This window comes from Ascaphus truei, chromosome 6 (genome assembly GCF_040206685.1).
Source record: "Ascaphus truei isolate aAscTru1 chromosome 6, aAscTru1.hap1, whole genome shotgun sequence".
NCBI lineage: Eukaryota > Metazoa > Chordata > Amphibia > Anura > Ascaphidae > Ascaphus > Ascaphus truei.
In genome coordinates this window covers 34236904-34255180 of record NC_134488.1, presented here as the reverse complement: position 1 = coordinate 34255180, position 18277 = coordinate 34236904, and the positions used below count along the sequence as shown (strand labels likewise).

Below are 18277 nucleotides of genomic sequence, written 5' to 3'. Positions count from 1 at the left end.
GTGTGTATATATATATGTGTGTATATATATATACATACATACACACACACACACACACACACACACACACACACACACACACACACAGGGCCCTCTGCGTATTTTGCTGTTATAGATCATCCAGGATGTATACTGTCCAGGTGTCAGAAAAGTAGCAGACATGTATAGGAAAAACAGGACTAGCCTCCAAAGTCTCCAATAGCTGAACTATATTCCTCTACGTTTCGGCTCCCAGTGGCTGATGACAAAGGCTCTTTTGTGAGCCGAAACGTAGAGGAATAAATATCACCTATTTGCAACCTTGGAGTTTTCTGAAGTTTTGCTCTTGCCACTTTTCTGAGCCGCCTTTAAATATAACTCAGCATAATTAAAGTGGGTGTGTTGTATAGAAAATAGAATAGTATAAAAAAAAAATATGAATACTAAGACCCCCCTCCCCCCATCTATGAATGGGATATTGATTATGTGATAGATGTATTGCTAGGGGAAATAACATGGCATTATAACATTGTTCTCCGCTCTGAAGAAGGGTGCAGAAATGTGATAACCCTCCCACCCCCCAGGCTCTGGCTAAGACCACCCATCACCTCCCCCCTGTGGGAGATCCTGGCCACTCTGGATCTGCCATGGGAAGTGCAGCCAATCCCTTCAAATTGCCAGGAATCCCAGCTATGCCATCGGTATATTTATCTTCCTTTCTGCCATCCGGCCCTCTGCTTTCCGCTGCCTAAAAAGGTGAAAGCAATCGGAAATACCCCCCTCCCTCTGTGAGAGGTGATCCGAATTCCTGACCCCCACCCCCCAGGGCAACACACACCACGTGATCAATACAAAGCATCCCCCACTAACATAAACCCAATACAGCAGAGGTCACCCTATAATGCCATTAGCTTGGGATTAATTAATGCATTCACTTGTATATTATAGGAAAGTATATAACCAATTAAATATGTAAATCCCACTATAATATCCCATACACTTAGACTGTAATACATATTCCCCCCATAACATGAGCCCAATACAGCAGGAGTAACCCTATAATGTCATTAGTTTGGGATTAATGAATTAATGCCATACATGTAATATCATTTTAGATAATATATACACTATAATTTCCCATACACTTACACTATTATATATATTTCCCACAAACATGATACACCAGTGATCACCCTATATTTTATCAGTTTGATATTTCAGTCATTCGCTTGTATTGTATTGTTAAGTAAACGACTTATTATTATGTATCACACTTCAGTATAATATCCCAGTTATTGACACTATAATATAAGTGCCTCACTGACACACACCCAATGGTTGCCCTACACGTCCATTAGCTTGGGGTCTATTTAATTAATTCACGTGTATTTTATGGTAAACAGATGACCTAATATATATCTAACTCCCGCCACTATATACCCTGCACTTATACTATAACGCAACCCCCTCAACATGCACCCAACATGTCCCAACAAAACCACATATGTAACCCTTTCATTAGCTTGTGATCTACTTAATTAGTTGACTTGTATCTTATAGTAAATGACATGATAGGTGGTAAATGTAACACCCACAGTGATATCCTCCCATGCATTCAGACTATAGTACACCATACACTACATCATACATCTACATCACATATCCCGGTGTCACACTGAATTGTTCTCCATATTGGGATTGTGGGGTTCCCTTGGAGTGGTTTGTTCTGCATATGTATGTATGCTACCCTTCCCATGGCAGTGCTGGGGGAATCCTTCCCCAGAACCGCTCAGATCTGTTATCCTGTTGGCAGGGAAACGGTTAAAGGTTTCAATTAGCTCCCGTGGCTGGGACCAGTTTAAACTGACCACCGGAAATTGAGGCTGAGTAGACAGGCTGGTGACACAGCCTTTGTCCCCCCTGCATGGGTGTGACACACAAAGATGGCCTTTTATTTTCCTCTCTGGGGGGGAGGCAAATCCGTGAATAATTAGCACCTTCTAGCAGAGGCTTCCCATTCTCAGGGCTCTGGCCAGAGAGAAGAAGTAACACTGATTCACAAAGGGGCTGAAGACCCTCTAAACAAAGCAGTGAAATCTCCTCCAGGACCCCATAGATTAAGCCCCCAGGTCCCCGCAATAAAGCACTTACCTCTACAACATCACTCAGTAACCACCACCAGTACCACAGCGCCCCCCTCACCCATGCTGTACCCCTCACTGGCATTGAGCTGATGACTCTCCATCAACCCTTTGGGTAAAACTGCTCCCTGGCACTGATAAGGTTAAAGTGGGCTAAGGGAGGAATGGGTCCTTATGGGCAGCTGTGGCTTGTGGGGTGAATTCAGAAAATCAATTGGGGGGGGGGGTGTTAGGAAGAAGGTTGAAGAGACATTTCTAATGTATTTAAACATATCAACGTTTCGGCTCCCTCTTGTGCAGTGAGCCGTAAAGATGATGTTTAAATAAATCTGATATTATTTCCTCAACGCCTGACACCTTTTTGTACTTACCTGGCACCCAGGCAGTTAAATTAACTTTAGTAAAGTGACATATATATATATTTTATATATATATATATATATATATATATATATATATAATCAAAAATTAATAGACAATATCTCAAAAGCTTGCACAAATAAAAGCATTTAGTTAGCCACAGAACGTATCATCTATTCATTTTTTTATTTTAAATATATATATATATATACACACACACACACACACACACACACACACACACACATCTCTTGTCTGGTTCTGCCGGATTTCATTGTGTGTGTGTGTGTGTGTGTGTGTGTGTGTGTGTGTGTGTGTGTGTGTGTGTGTGTGTGTGTGTGTGTGTGTGTGTGTGTGTGTGTGTGTGTGTGTGTGTGTGTGTGTGTGTGTGTGTGTGTGTGTGTGTGTGTGTGTGTGTGTGTGTGTGTGTGTGTGTGTGTGTGTGTGTGTGTGGCCCTACAGTCCCGGTGAATTTTCCCTGCCCCTCTCCAGTCAGGTATTCAGACAAGATAATTCATGGGCAGCAGCTGAGGGGGTGTCTTGGAGCCTCAATGTTAATGGGCCCCTCACCAGGAGGTCCTAACAGTAAACATTTCATCTGCAAATGTCCCGTCCCCCCTCCTCTCTCTCCACTGGGGGGGGGGGAGGGGTCCACATGGAATAAGTAAAGAACTCCAGGTCAGCGCAGCTCCGCATGGTCATCTTTCCACCACATTGTCCAGGGAGGTGGGATCCATTGGGGAGGTCCTCATCGTGTGTCTTAGGGTGCTGTTCATTGAATCCGGCTCTGACAGGTGGTCCTAGCCCCTGATTGGTCAGCTGGAGACCCCCAAACTCCTGGAGTGAGTAATTATTTCTCAGGGAGAGTTGTGATTGAATGTCCCGTGGATCTGACCACGGAAGGGAAACATGTGAGTGTAGGAAAGGGGGATATGACCATTTACAGCCATGGAGACCTGCGTGGGAGCTCAACCTGATCCCAGATAGAAGGCACAGGAGTCCTAGCCAGTACCCGCCACCCATACTCCAGGCTCAGCATGGCAGAAGGTGACTCAATTCATGGAGGGCTGGGGGAGGGTCTTGTGAATCCAATCTGAAAGGTGATTTTGCTGTGAGATTTCAAGGAGTGTTGAGGAGGAGGAGGAGGAGGGGGGTAGGGGGAGGCTTGTCTTGTGGGGACTGTCATTGTCTTGCAGAATTTGGGATCCTTTGAAAGGCAGCAGCCCTCCCACCTCTATTGTTGAGTGAAGATGTAGCAAACCTTATTTCCCCTTTCTGTCGGTTTAATCTCTTTGGATTGGGGGGAGGGGGAGTGTTGAGAAGCTGTAAGATCCCACGGTGCTGGGTGCAGCAGAGGCCTTCAGCTGTGTTACGACTTCCAGAGGGACCCTTAGAATGGGCTCTGTCTCCAACCAGGAGTTCACAGGTGAATAGTAATTCATTTTGGAGGGTTCTGCCCTGAAGTTTGATCAAGAGATGGGGCATTGCGTGGTGGTGGGGTGTGTGTGTGTGGGCTGGGGTTGGGTTGGGTGACACCAGTTGTACTGAACTAGTTGTGAGATATAAAGATCCCTTCTTGGAAGCATCTCCCATGGGTGTGGGAAAGACCTCCAGCAAACCGACGCACATTGTATTCTTCTGGCTTCCTCTTGGTATAAGAGTTGAAGAAGCACATGAGCTCAGGGCTTTTCTTGCTGAGGAAACCCCTGTATCCGGAGCTGACTCCCCCTCCCCACCCCCCATGTATTAGGATGGTCCTATAGACATGTGTAGGTGGAATATCACATGCATAGAGGTTGTGGTTTGGGGTGCTTTACAATTGTGATGTTACACACTCCTGATACTCAATTGTGCTCATTCATTTCTGCACCTTTCTATATCTGTCGGATGGAGTGACCCCGTTTTGGACTCTTGGGTTCTTATTCTTTAGGTCTTTTATTTCTTACATGTCCCCCTCCCGCTCCCCGTGATCTGCTCTGGAGTTCCCCTCTACTATCCGGATGAGACCCTGAGATCTTAACTGTTTGTGGGGTGACTCGGTTTTTTGTTTTGTTTGTACAGGACTTGTCCCTAAGCCAATAGGGGACTCCGTGGACTCCCCCAAGCCAGGGGAGCCTCAGATCCTCCAGGGATCCGGAGTCTGCAAGTGGTTCAACGTCAGAATGGGGTTTGGGTTCCTCACCATGACCAGGAGGGATGGAGCGGACTTGGAGCCCCCCGTGGATGTCTTTGTACACCAGGTGAGGGGTGCAGGGAGTTATTTGTCTGTGGGGGGGGGGGTGATTACCAGATGCCTTATTGCCTCCATGTTTGGGAATGCGGCGTTTAAGCCTTTGCAGGTGATTAATCCGGAGTCTTTGTGACCTAAGCATCTGAAACCCCTACAGATCAGTGTGTTGGTGAGAAGGTGAGGGAGAACTGGAAGAGTGGTGGCCACAATGAGCAGCCTCCCAGCAGAGGTGGGGATAAAGGAATCGAAACCGGTTGGGGACAGACAAGGAGGGGATCACCGAACAGCCACTTTCCCGTGTGTGTGTGTGTGTGTGTGTGTGTGTGTGTGTGTGTGTGTGTGTGTGTGTGTGTGTGTGTGTGTGTGTGTGTGTGTGTGTGTGTGTGTGTGTGTGTGTGTGTGTGTGTGTGTGTGTGTATATATATATATAATTATAATTATCACAGAACAGTTAATGTGATTAAGGTTTGAAGGCATATCCTTATATGGCATCTATGATCACCTTCAAAATAAATATCTCTTCTCTGACAATCTAAAGATAGAATATCACAAGGAAATGGGCACTTGGATTTCTTCCCCTTCAAGGCTATGCACTCAATGATTTTATATATATATATATATATATATATATATATATATATATATATATATACATACATACATACATACATACATACATACATACATACATACATACATACATACATACATACATACATACATACATACATATACATACATACATACATACATACACACACACACACACACACACACACACACACACACACACACACACATACATACATACATACATATACATACATACATACATACATACATACACACATATATATATATATATACATACATACATACACATATATATATATATAGATATATATAGATATATAGATGAACAGCCGGCACACCAATGAAGCACAATATGGTAGGTGCATGTCCCATAATAAGTAGATAAACATACGATACCGTTCGCACGGGAAGCAGCAGACAGCACTCAGGTTAAGATTTGTAGAATATATATTGTAGAAAAGACACAAATCACCAACGTTTCAGATCCACAAACCTGAGTGCTGTCTGCCGATTCCTGTGCGAACGGTATCGTATGTACTATATATATATATATACACTCATATGCTTATATATATGTTGTGGTTATTTTGGGGGTTCAATAGGAGCTTGTTAGGTGTCCAGTATACTATATATATATATACACACACACATGTATGTAGTTATGTAATCTCCCTTCTAATAATTATTTATATATACACACACGTCTGCTCCTATATGTAATGTCATGTGTATAATTAATTTCACACACTACACAATGCTGAGGTGTGAGCAGCATCCTCAGTATTAGAGATAATTCTGCACAGAGCTGTTAGTGGAGTGTGGGGGTTTTAATGTTTTCTGTCTATAACATTGTGTCATGGGAGACACAGACTGCCTGGGTCATAGGTCCCCAATGTTGGTGTCACCCTGAGGTGGGAGAGACTGCCTCCAAGGGCCATTGGTCCCCTCTGTCTGTGTCACCTTGCTCAGAGTCAGGGACAGTGTCCTTTTGTGGAGTGTCACTCACCCTCTCATAGTTGTGTATGTTTGTAGTGCTGATCACTGCCCCAGACACAGTTTTGTGACATTTTACAATGTAAATAGTCTCTGAAGACCCCCTGGTGACAGCCATGGGTGGGACCGAACCCTGAGTACCAATAGACAGGACATCTGAGAGGAGACCCCCATGGGAGAGGGGAATTGAGCCAGTTGTGATGGAACCTGTGCAATAGGGTCCTTCCTGGATAACCTCTGCCTGACCCAGTCACTCCCAAGGGATTCTGGGAGCGGGTGGGTGGGATGTTGGAGATATCTCTGAGGGGGGGGGGGAGGTTTATTGCCCTAACTGTCTAATTTCCTTATGGCAGCCACTAACATTCCTACATCAAAAGGCTGGTACTCTGTCCCTCACCTCCCACCGTGTGGGGTCACATTATTTCCTATCCTAATATCTTCAGCGTCCACAGGCCAGGGGCTGAGATAAGAAATGCTGCCAGTAACAGGGAGATAAGATACCACTTGCATTGTGTGTAATGGGACAGTGTGTAACTATATATTTATTATATAGCGCCAGCAACAAAAGGCAGAGCTTCACCAAATTACTGCGGGATGTAAATAATAAGGCAAAGCAAAGGGAGACCCTGAGCCGAAGAGCTTACAATCTATGACTTGCAAGCACAGGAGTAGAAATGCAAGTCAGGGAGGGAGAGCGCATCTGGAGTCGGTTGTACAGGCGCAGGTCATTTAACGAGATGCTTTCATAAGAGGCGAGTTTCCAGCTGGGTGTTACAAATGGAAAGAGAAGGATCTTAATGAATATTGAGTAGAAGAGAGGGGAGGAGGGTCCAAGATCGTTAATTGTGAGTGGAAGGATCCCTGAGGGTCTAACCCCTTCAGGGGGGAAACTCCCAGCAGTGCAGGGGTTAATACAGACACACAATATTGAGTGGAAGAGAGGTCCATATGTTAGGACAGAGGAAACCGGTTTAAGACGGGTGAAAGGTGCAAAGATGAGTCGTCCTCAGGTGGAGCGTGAGAGGAGTCGGGGCGTAACGAGAGATCAGTGGTGAGATATAAGGAGGTGAAGATGGGCGTAACGAGAGATCAGGGGTGAGATATAAGGAGGTGCAGAGGGGTGTAACGAGAGATCAGAGGTGAGATATATGGAGGTGCAGAGGGGTGTAACGAGAGATCAGTGGTGAGATATAAGGAGGTGAAGATGGGCGTAACGAGAGATCAGGGGTGAGATATATGGAGGTGCAGAGGGGTGTAATGAGAGATATGGGGTGAGATATATGGAGGTGCAGAGGGGTGTAACGAGAGATCAGGGGTGAGATATATGGAGGTGCAGAGGGGCGTAACGAGAGATCAGAGGTGAGATATATGGAGGTGCAGAGGGCATAACGAGAGATCAGAGGTGAGATATATGGAGGTGCAGAGGAGTGTAACGAGAGATCAGAGGAGATATATGGAGGTGCAGAGGGGTGTAACGAGAGATCAGACGTGAGATATATGGAGGTGCAGAGGGGTGTAACGAGAGATCAGAGGTGAGATATATGGAGGTGCAGAGGGGTGTAACGAGAGATCAGAGGTGAGATATATGGAGGTGCAGAGGGGTGTAACGAGAGATCAGAGGTGAGATATATATGGAGATGCAGATGGGTGAACGAGAGATCAGAGGTGAGATATATATGGAGGTGCAGATGGGTGTAACGAAAGATCAGAGGTGAGATATATGGAGGTGCAGAGGGGTGTAACGAGAGATCAGAGGTGAGATATATGGAGGTGCAGAGGGGTGTAACGAGAGATCAGGGGTGAGATATATGGAGGTGCAGAGGGGTGTAACGAGAGATCACAGGTGAGATATATGGAGGTGCAGAGGAGTGTAACGAGAGATCACAGGTGAGATATATGGAGGTGCAGAGGAGTGTAACGAGAGATCAGGGGTGAGATATATGGAGGTGCAGAGGGGTGTAACGAGACATCAGAGGTGAGATATATGGAGGTGCAGAGGAGTGTAACGAGAAATCAGGGGTGAGATATATGGAGGTGCAGAGGGGTGTAACGAGACATCAGAGGTGAGATATATGGAGGTGCAGAGGAGTGTAACGTGAGATATATGGAGGTGTGGAGGAGTGTAACGTGAGATATATGGAGGTGCAGAGGGGTGTAACGTGGGAGGTGTGGAGGAGTGTAGAGCCTTAAATGAAAAGAGGAGAATTGTGTCGTTTATACGCAGATTAATCAGAATACAGTGGATTCAGTGAGCTATGTATATATGCAGAAACAGGGATAAAGGAATCTCACAGCCTACACTAACTTACAGAATATCATATATACATTTGTACAATGACACAATTCCCACTCTGTGTGGAGAAACATCTTCCCCGCTTTGGAGAAGAGATCAGCGCTGTTCAGATGAATGGAACTGAACTCTTCCCCAGCTCAGGGGAGAGATCTCACAGCATATTGTATAAAGGCAGAACTCTTCGTATAGGATTAGTTAGGACACCTCAAACGCCCCTCTCTGCTGTTCTTCAAGCTACAGCCTCCGTGTGGACATACCCCCCCACCACACCTGTGTCTCGCCTGGACCCCTTACATTGCAAGCTTTGCGGGGCAGGGACCCATCTCTAGACTTTCCTCCCCAAAGTGTCATAGCCATTATCATCAGTAGAAGTCCAGGTGTGCGCTCGCCAATGGCTTAGTTTGTATGTGTGACACGTATCCCTGTATTGTCATTGTACACCTCTTTATTAACAATATACTGTAAGTCTGAGGTTTCACGTATATTTTATTAACTTTGTTAAGCTTTTAATGTTTCCAAATGCATCAGTGGGGTTTTACGATCTTTCCCTAATCTCTTCTGTCATCAGACTTTGATCTCCTTCTTATTCCCAGATTCACTATAGGGTGCTTAGGGTGGCACAGCTAACCTCCGTTTCAAATGAAAGGGCTAAAGTCTTAGCACCATTTAATGCATGTGGGCCTCTGTGCCAACGCGTTTTGCTGCCCCTTATTATTCCATGTTTATATTACAATGATTCCGGCCTTTCCTTGTCATACTGCACTCTGTAGCTTTCAGCTTTAATTGGTAGAAAAATGTATCTTGCGGATTTAATTAACCCCTTCATTGCCCCGTGCTGGTTTGCTGTTGGGCTTTTTTCGTGCGTGCGGGAGAACTAAAAAAAAAAAAAAAAAAAACCTGCACAGGGCCCTGTGCACTTCCACTTTTGCAGGACCCTTGCCGGGGCTGCCTGTGTGAAGGAGGGAAGTGTGCTGCTATAGAGGGGAAGGGTCACTCTGGCTGCTGTGCAGTTCATTCACAAAGATCTCCCCTTCCCATCCATCACTCAGCCCCCTCCCCCTTGCTGCAGTTTGAGGAAGTCCCCAGACTCAATGGGCATTTAGGTAAGAGGGAGAAAGGGGGGGGGTGATTCCCATTTTAGTATATGGGGGGAGGTGATCCCCTTCTCTTTAATCTCTCTGAAGGGACAAAGGAGCAACCTAACATGTAAATTAGATTGTATGCTCTCAGGGGGCCCTTTCATTGTATTTATTCCAAAGAGCTTGCAATCTAAACGCAGGCGGTATAGACGCAGTTCTGTATTGGGAGCAGCAATGGTAATAATAATTGTCACCAGAAGAGGATCCCAGAGATGAACAACTTGGTTCGAGTAACTTTATGGGAGCTAAGTGAGCCTCCCCCAGAGAGAGGCCGTCTGAGGGATAGACAGAGGGATGGGTGGGTGTGTGGGTGCTGATACACATACTGCGGCATAGGTGGATATATACAGATAGATTATATATAGATTAATGGATAGATAGATACACATACAGAGGCCCAGATGGATAGATACAGATAGATACACATAGAGAGAACCGGATAGATAGATAGATAGATAGATAGATAGATAGATAGATAGATAGATAGATAGATAGATAGATAGATAGATAGATAGATAGATAGATAGATAGATAGAGGTATGGATACATAGACAGAGCCATGGAACATAGATGGATAGCTATGGATACATAGACAGAGATTTGGATACATAGACAGATATATGGTTAGATAGACAGATATATTGTTAGATAGGCAGAGATATGGATACATAGACAGATATATTGTTAGATAGGCAGAGATATGGATACATAGACAGAGATATGGTTAGACAGGCAGATATATGGATACATAGACAGAGATATGGTTAGATAGGCAGAGATATTGATACATAGACAGAGATATGGTTAGATAGGCAGAGATATGGATACATAGACAGAGATATGGTTAGATAGGCAGAGATATGGATACATAGGGCCAGATACATGAAGCAGTGATAAGGAAAACTGGAGATGCAAGTTGACCAAAAATGTGCACGTTTGTGGAGATGACATCTGCAGTTTAACTTACCACGGCTTGTATTTGGGCCATAGATGGATAGATATTGATACACAGATAAATAGATATAGTTAGAAACATAGACAGGCAAAGATGGATTGATACAGTTAAATAGATAGGTGGGTACATAAATAGATACACACAGAGATAGCTACAAAGATAGCTACAAAGATAGATAGATAGATAGATAGATAGATAGATAGATAGATAGATAGATAGATAGATAGATACAAAGATAGATACAAAGATAGATACAAAGATAGATACAAAGATAGATACAAAGATAGATACAGAGATACAGAGATACAGAGAGAGATAGTTTTCCTTACCACTGCTTGATGTATCTGGGCCATAGATGGATACATATTGATACATAGATAAAGGTATAGATAAATATATATATAGAAACATAGACAGGTACAGATGATTGATACAGACACATTGATAGGTGGGTACATAGATAGATACACACACACACACAGAGATAGATACGCACACACACAGATAGACACTTCTGCGTGGAGCCTTTCATTCACCTCCAGCATGGGGGAGGGGCCGGGACACCCTTCACCTCTCCAATCTGCCTGCACAGCGGGATCAATACCAATTATTGACTGATTATTGGAAAATAATTTGATATATAAATACACTGAGATAGCAGGGCCTGCTGACACACACCTCCTTCCTAAGCAAACAGATAAGAGCAGAGCTTTGTCCCCATTGCAAATACTCACTATCCAGTCTCCTGTTACCTGGGTCTGTGTGCTCCTAATCGCATGTTATCATTGTTCTGGCACTTTATCTGTTTGGCCAATAACCGCAGCAGAATTAGTTAGTCTGGATCAGAGGTGGCCAACTCCAGTCCTCAAGAGCTACCAATAGTTCAGGTTTTCAGGATATCCCTGCTTCAGTGCAGGCGGCTCAATCGAAAACTCAGTCACTGATTGAGCCACCAGGTGCTGAAGCATGCACTGAGCCACCTGTGTGGCAGCAGGGACGGATTGAGCCACCTGTGCTGAAGCAGGGATATCCTGAAAACCTGACCTGTTGGTGGCTCTTGTGAACCGGACTTAGCCACCCTTGGTCTACATGAACAATCTCAGCCCACACCCCATGTTCAGGAGAAAAGGGACCTCTTCCATTGTTCACCATATCTTATATATTTCTTGTTCGATCCCCATGACAATGTGCACAATTGTAGCTGTTATGTAGATTAACACTATTAGAAGAAGCACAGTGTAGACAATCAACTGATGTGCACTAAATTGATGTCACTGTATTATGTTAACAAGTGCCAGACACACTGCAGGGGGCCGGGTCATTAGACGAGAAATAGGAGTTTTTCCTCCGTAGCGAGAAGATGTGTCAAACTGTTGTGATCTGAAACACGAAGATTACTATAAAGTTTGAGGTCAAAGCGTGTGTTCGTAATGTCCTCCTCCTGCTGCTGAAAGGCCCGGAGACGAGAGCACCGCTGAATGGTTGCATCATCGATCCCGCGCTGATCCAGCGCCTCCCGCTCCTGAACGATACATCGTTCCTCCCAGCGACCGTCCTTTATCAGGGAGCATTTTATGTCGGCGTTTTGGACCGTAATTCTTCCTCTGTCTCAAGCACTTTATAACGGGGGGGGGGGGGCTTATCTTCGCTAAACACCGTTGTGTAACTACGCAGTTGATGAGGTCATCGCGCCGTCACCAATTTCCAAAGAATATTTATTAGATGAGATCACTGTTAAATGTAATAATCTGCTGTGACACACCTATCATTGCATACATTGTCATGATAATGTGTGTGTGTGTGGGGGAGGGGAGAGTTAGCAAGATATGCCGAAAAATAAAAAGGGTCCGGTTTGTTCTGATCGGAGTGTATATAACTGCTTCATTCTGGTTGCAAAAGAGATTAGGTAAAGATTGTTGAAACCATTCAAAGTGTATTACAGAGACATGGAAAGTTTAACAGAATAACTTCAAAACACTTGTCTGGTTTCTTTAAAACACGTTGTCATCCATCACTTACATTTAAACCTGATAAACATGTCTCTGCCATTAGTCTGGTCCTAGGAGGGACTGACCCTATAATAAATATTTATTGCCCTATATATGAAGTCTTGCAAATCGGGGCTTTTAAAGCATCCAAACACATTTTGAATCCCAGTTCCAGCTCTGTGTGACCGCAAGCATTAATTTCATTTGTATAATTACGTTGTGAATGATTATCCTAAAACCCCATATACCGTGTAGTGTTGCGTGGAGTCGCTATCACTGTTAAGGTGACAGGCAGGCTGGAAACACAGATCCCACCACAGAGACCAGCACCTCAAGCACATGGCTACCTCTCGCCCCTCCCCCTCCCCTCTCTGGATCGCCAGGAATGTGCATGGCATTGAGTAGGAACCTCTGAGGTTCCTTTGTTCCTCTAACTAAAAGCAGAGAGAGAGGGCAGCCTGTCAGTGTTCCTCTCAGGCCAGGAATCTAATCCCCCCTCCTCCCAATCTGAGAAGGGAGGGGGCTTCACACACACATTAGCATCATGTTGATAAGAGGGGAAGCCCAGCTTTGTCAGTTCTCACAACTAACATCCATAAGAGAGAAAGGGAGGAGGTGGGAAGATACCTTTTTTTTGGACCCACACGTAGTTGATACGTTACAAGCTTTCCAACCTCTCGGTATACAACAAAATACGGAAATACCCAATGCTGCATCCAATGTGACAAAATATATATTAACTGGTAGTCCTCGTTATCCAACGTTTCACTTTGCAATGGATGGCATATCCAACGCTTTACAATGCAAAACTAAGGGCCGTTTTTCGACTCCGGAATGTTTTATCCAACGCTCACCGCCACTGATTAACATGGGACTCACTTTAAAATGGTTTCACTCTTCAACGTAGCGTTAGATGCTAGATGCATTGAATGGAAACCTAACCCTCTCTAATAGCGCGTCTGAGATCAGATGCATTGTAAGGAACCCCGACCCTCTCTAATAGCGCGTCTGAGATCAGATGCATTGTAAGGAACCCCAACTCTCTCTAATAGCGTGTCTGAGATCAGATGCATTGTAAGGAACCCCAACCCTCTCTAATAGCGCGTCTGAGATCAGATGCATTGTAAGGAACCCCAACCCTCTCTAATAGCGCGTCTGAGATCCGATGCATTGTAAGGAACCCCAACTCTCTCTAATAGCACGTCTGAGATCAGATGCATTGTAAAGAACCCCAACCCTTTCTAATAGCGCGTCTGAGATCAGACGCATTGTAAGGAACCCCAACCCTCTCTAATAGCGCGTCTGAGATCAGACGCATTGTAAGGAACCCCAACCCTCTCTAATAGCGCGTCTGAGATCAGATGCAGTATAAGGAACACCAACCCACTCTAATAGCGCGTCTGAGATCAGATGCATTGTAAGGAACCCCGACCCTCTCTAATAGCGCGTCTGAGATCAGATGCATTGTAAGGAACCCCGACCCTCTCTAATAGCGCGTCTGAGATCAGATGCATTGTAAGGAACCCCGACCCTCTCTAATAGCGCGTCTGAGATCAGATGCATTGTAAGGAACCCCAACCCTCTCTAATAGCGTGTCTGAGATCAGATGCATTGTAAGGAACCCCAACCCTCTCTAATAGCGCGTCTGAGATCAGATGCATTGTAAAGAACCCCAACCCTTTCTAATAGCGCGTCTGAGATCAGACGCATTGTAAGGAACCCCAACCCTCTCTAATAGCGCGTCTGAGATCAGATGCATTGTAAGGAACCCCAACCCTCTCTAATAGCGCGTCTGAGATCAGATGCAGTATATGGAACACCAACCCACTCTAATAGCGCGTCTCAGCTGAGATGCATTGTAAATTCTTCTGTGTTTGGTATAATTTCCAAATGACCTGACTATTGCAGGGAACTCAAGGGCTCCTAGGAACTCCTGTTGAAAAACACTGAGATAGACAGACAAACAAACATCAATGTTCCCAGGTGAAAAAGTGGTGACGGCAAGTTCTAATGACTTTTGTATATAGATTTTTCCAACGCCAGCTAATTGGGAATGTGTGTAGACCCTGTAATCTCCGTCCTCTGTATATACTAAGGGGGTTTCTGTTGGTTGATACCACCTTCAGGTTTGGGGTGACTCCCTGTCCCGGCCTCCCCCGCCTCTATAACATACCCTTCCCCCTTCTCTCCCGTACCCCAGAGCAAGGTGCACATGGAGGGTTTCCGCAGCCTGAAGGAAGGGGAGACGGTGGAGTTCACCTTCAAGAAATCTTCCAAGGGCTTAGAATCGACGCGCGTTACTGGACCCGGGGGCGCCGCCTGCACGGGGAGCGAGAGGAGACCCAAACCCAAGGGGCCGCAGAAGAGGAGGTCCAAAGGAGACCGGTAAATGGGGTGGCTGTCATTTTGGTTGTGATGTGGTGGACAAGAGGGCAATTAAAGATGACCAGCTATAAAAAGATACATTTTAAAAAGTTGATGATTTAATAATGGCTGCATGCTTACCGACATGTATGGGGGTATTGGGGGGGAGCTAGCACCCCAGGGAGAAGGTTAGGCAGGGGGGGGGGGGAGGGGGTCATATACAGATCTGCTCAGGGTTATTATTATATAGGAAGAAGTGTGTATTAGGGAGGCTTGGAGCCCCCTGGTGTTAGAACTGAGAACTGCAGCTGATTGCACTTTATTTTCAATGCTTATTCATAAATCATTCACTTCTATGGTTGGTATTAACACTTCTATGCAATTAACAATAATACACATGTTTAAATCGAGCTAATGTTTCTGATATCATAGGGATTAAATGAAGGTGTTGTTGTTGCCCCTGTGGCATCGATAGGGTTAAGTCTGGGCTAGTTTGCAAGTTAATTTCCCGCCTCGCACACACTGACCTCAGGCACAGCGCTGGGTATAATATAATCACTTCCAAATAAAACTGATCTGTGTAAATCTGATATCAATGTCATTGCATAACTTTAGAGCCGGCTGTGCTAAGGAGCGGCTGGAACTCCACCCCAGAGGCGGCTGCACACAATGCTTATTCCCAATCACTCTGGGATCAAAACCATTCATTACAAATAACTTTATATGATTAGCTCTGTAGCCAGATAAAAGTATTAATAATAAATATAATATACTCGTAACTAGGATGCTCTGTGTGGGGTGAGGTCCCTCTCCTAACCTAGTGTAAATTGCAGACCCTACGTCCCCCTGTTAGACTGCGACCCTCCCTCATGCATCCAGGTACTATATTCATTCCACAATGATTATATATATATATATATATATATATATATCTATATATATATATATATATATATATATATATATATCTCACATGGAAATATTACTGTATGCTCATTTGCATGTCTCAGGCAGGTCTGCAACCCCGCCTTTCACCATTATCATCCAGCACCCAGCACTTCCACTGCAGCAAGGGATTCTGGGAAATGACATGCAAATGACCACACAGTGCCACTTTTTTAGCTTCAAATCCATTTTGACATGGACCCCTATAAGCTTATGCTTGCTGCATTTCACAGCTTTGAGCACAGCCAGGGTTAAGATGCATAGCCAGTAAACCCACCCACACACAGACAGCCTGTTTCGGCCATTTGGTTATATGTATAGCTGCATGCAGTGCAGCAGTAAGTCTCTCATGTGTACTGCGCCGCAGTCTATGTTGGTGCCTTATCCTAACGAGATCACTCTCTCTGCCTGCAGGTGCTATAACTGCGGAGGGTTAGACCATCACGCCAAGGAGTGCAAGCTGCCTCCACAGCCCAAGAAATGCCACTTTTGCCAGAGCGCCAGCCACATGGTGGCTCTCTGCCCGGTCAGAGGACAGCAGCCCCCCAACTCGCAGGGGAAACCTGCCTCGGAGGAGCAGGAGATGAGCTCGGAGACCCTGGAATAAACCCTATGGGGAGGGTTGGGGGGAGCAGGGCGGGACCCGGGGTTACGGCACTAACTGAGAGCTAGGTCCACCAAGAGTGGAGTTTCGATCATGAGCATGCTGCGATGCAGAGTGGTACCGGGTATGATGGTGCAGTTAATCGCCGTGTCTAGATCAGAAACCTGGAAGACTTCACGGTCAATTTCAGGTGTTTTTTATTTTTTTAATGAGCCCGGAAGTGTATACTCGGCATCGCTGTGCAGTGTAGCATGTTCATTTAGCAGAGGATGCGTGTGTATGTGGAGATAGATGCTCAGCGTTACTATACGATGCTGCTTTCCTTAAACATCACATTCTGGTTGGACACCACGTTTATCCACGCAATATCGCACAAGTCATCTGAAATGCTTCACGTGTAAATGCCCCGGTTACTGTAACTGCCCCCAACTTCTGCCCCCGCAACAATCACAGATACTCCTTTTCATCTCAATCTTTTGGGTGGGGGGGTTTACATATATATATATATATATATTTTCCGCCCTCGCCCTTCTTCCCTCCTTTATTTTGTACATTTTAAGCTATAATTTTTTTTTATCGGCGACGCGTTCCGGGTTAAAGTTGATTTCTATTTTATTTTTTTATACGGCTGCTCTGATCGAAGTGAAATGCGTGGGTGGTTATTTCTCTCCACACCATCTCTTTCCTCAGCTTTTCCAGCAGGATATCCCATTCAGGTCCCTATTTATTTAGTGGCGCGCTGTTTAGTTCATTTGGGCCTAAGTGCACCGTTTTGGGTGTTTTTTTTTATTTTAGTTATAAAAGCCAAAAAAGAGAGGGGGGCGGAAAATGAATGGCCAATGAATAATGAACCCTTTGACCAATGAATAATTAACCCCTTTGTTGCTAGCGAGGCCTGCACCGCCATCACCCAGAGCACACTCCCAACGCGTTGCAGGCGGCTCTGGCAGTGAACTAGTGGAAAAAAGCTGCTGGTGAGGACTGGCAGATACATGCATAACATATTAATACACATTATATATATATATATATATATATATATATATATATATATATATATATATATATATATATATATATATATATATATATATATATATATATATACACACACACACACACACAGGGCTCGAGAAATGCACTCACCCCCTCGCCTGCGGTGATTGAATTTTACCTGCTCGCGAGTGTTAACAGCGACGGGATGCAGTGTCTCCCGGCATTCTCCCGATTCCTCCCCAGCATATTCCGTGTCTCCGCTATTTTTTTTTTTATTATTATTATTTTCCATGCGTTTCAGGCCTCACTGGCAGGGAGGGAGTTAAATAGTCTTGGGTCCTGGTGTCCTTTTCAGGACCTGAAGCTCTGGGTTTGTTATCTGTTTAAGAGAAGTGATAAGAAGTGCCCACATAAATATACATCATTCTGACCCCGGGCGCCAGTCGCATGTTTTATTAGTGGAGTGAAACATCCAGGGGGGTGTGGGGTCTGAATAAGGAGCGGTGTGTGTGACCACATCTCCTGGATGTGTGATAATGCCCCTCCAGCTGAGCGCCTCCTACAGGTAAGAGGGCGCCTAACACGGGGGGGGCTTCATCCCTCGTCCCACAGCGGCGGTCACATGCAGACTGCTGCAGGCCGACTGCGGCCTCCATCTCGGGGATGCACCCCCAGTTTCTGACTGCACTGAAAGGG

General features: G+C 45.0%; 1 protein-coding gene across 1 annotated transcript; it reads left to right on the top strand.

Moving 5' to 3' along the window:
• The first annotated feature begins 3875 nt into the window (after positions 1-3875).
• On the top strand, positions 3876-16588 carry LIN28A (lin-28 RNA binding posttranscriptional regulator A). The gene is made up of 4 exons (XM_075603117.1): positions 3876-3906; positions 4542-4720; positions 14873-15057; positions 16396-16588. The coding sequence occupies exons 1-4, from the start codon at positions 3876-3878 to the stop codon at positions 16586-16588; spliced, it is 588 nt and encodes a 195-aa protein (XP_075459232.1).
• Positions 16589-18277: the final 1689 nt, after the last annotated feature.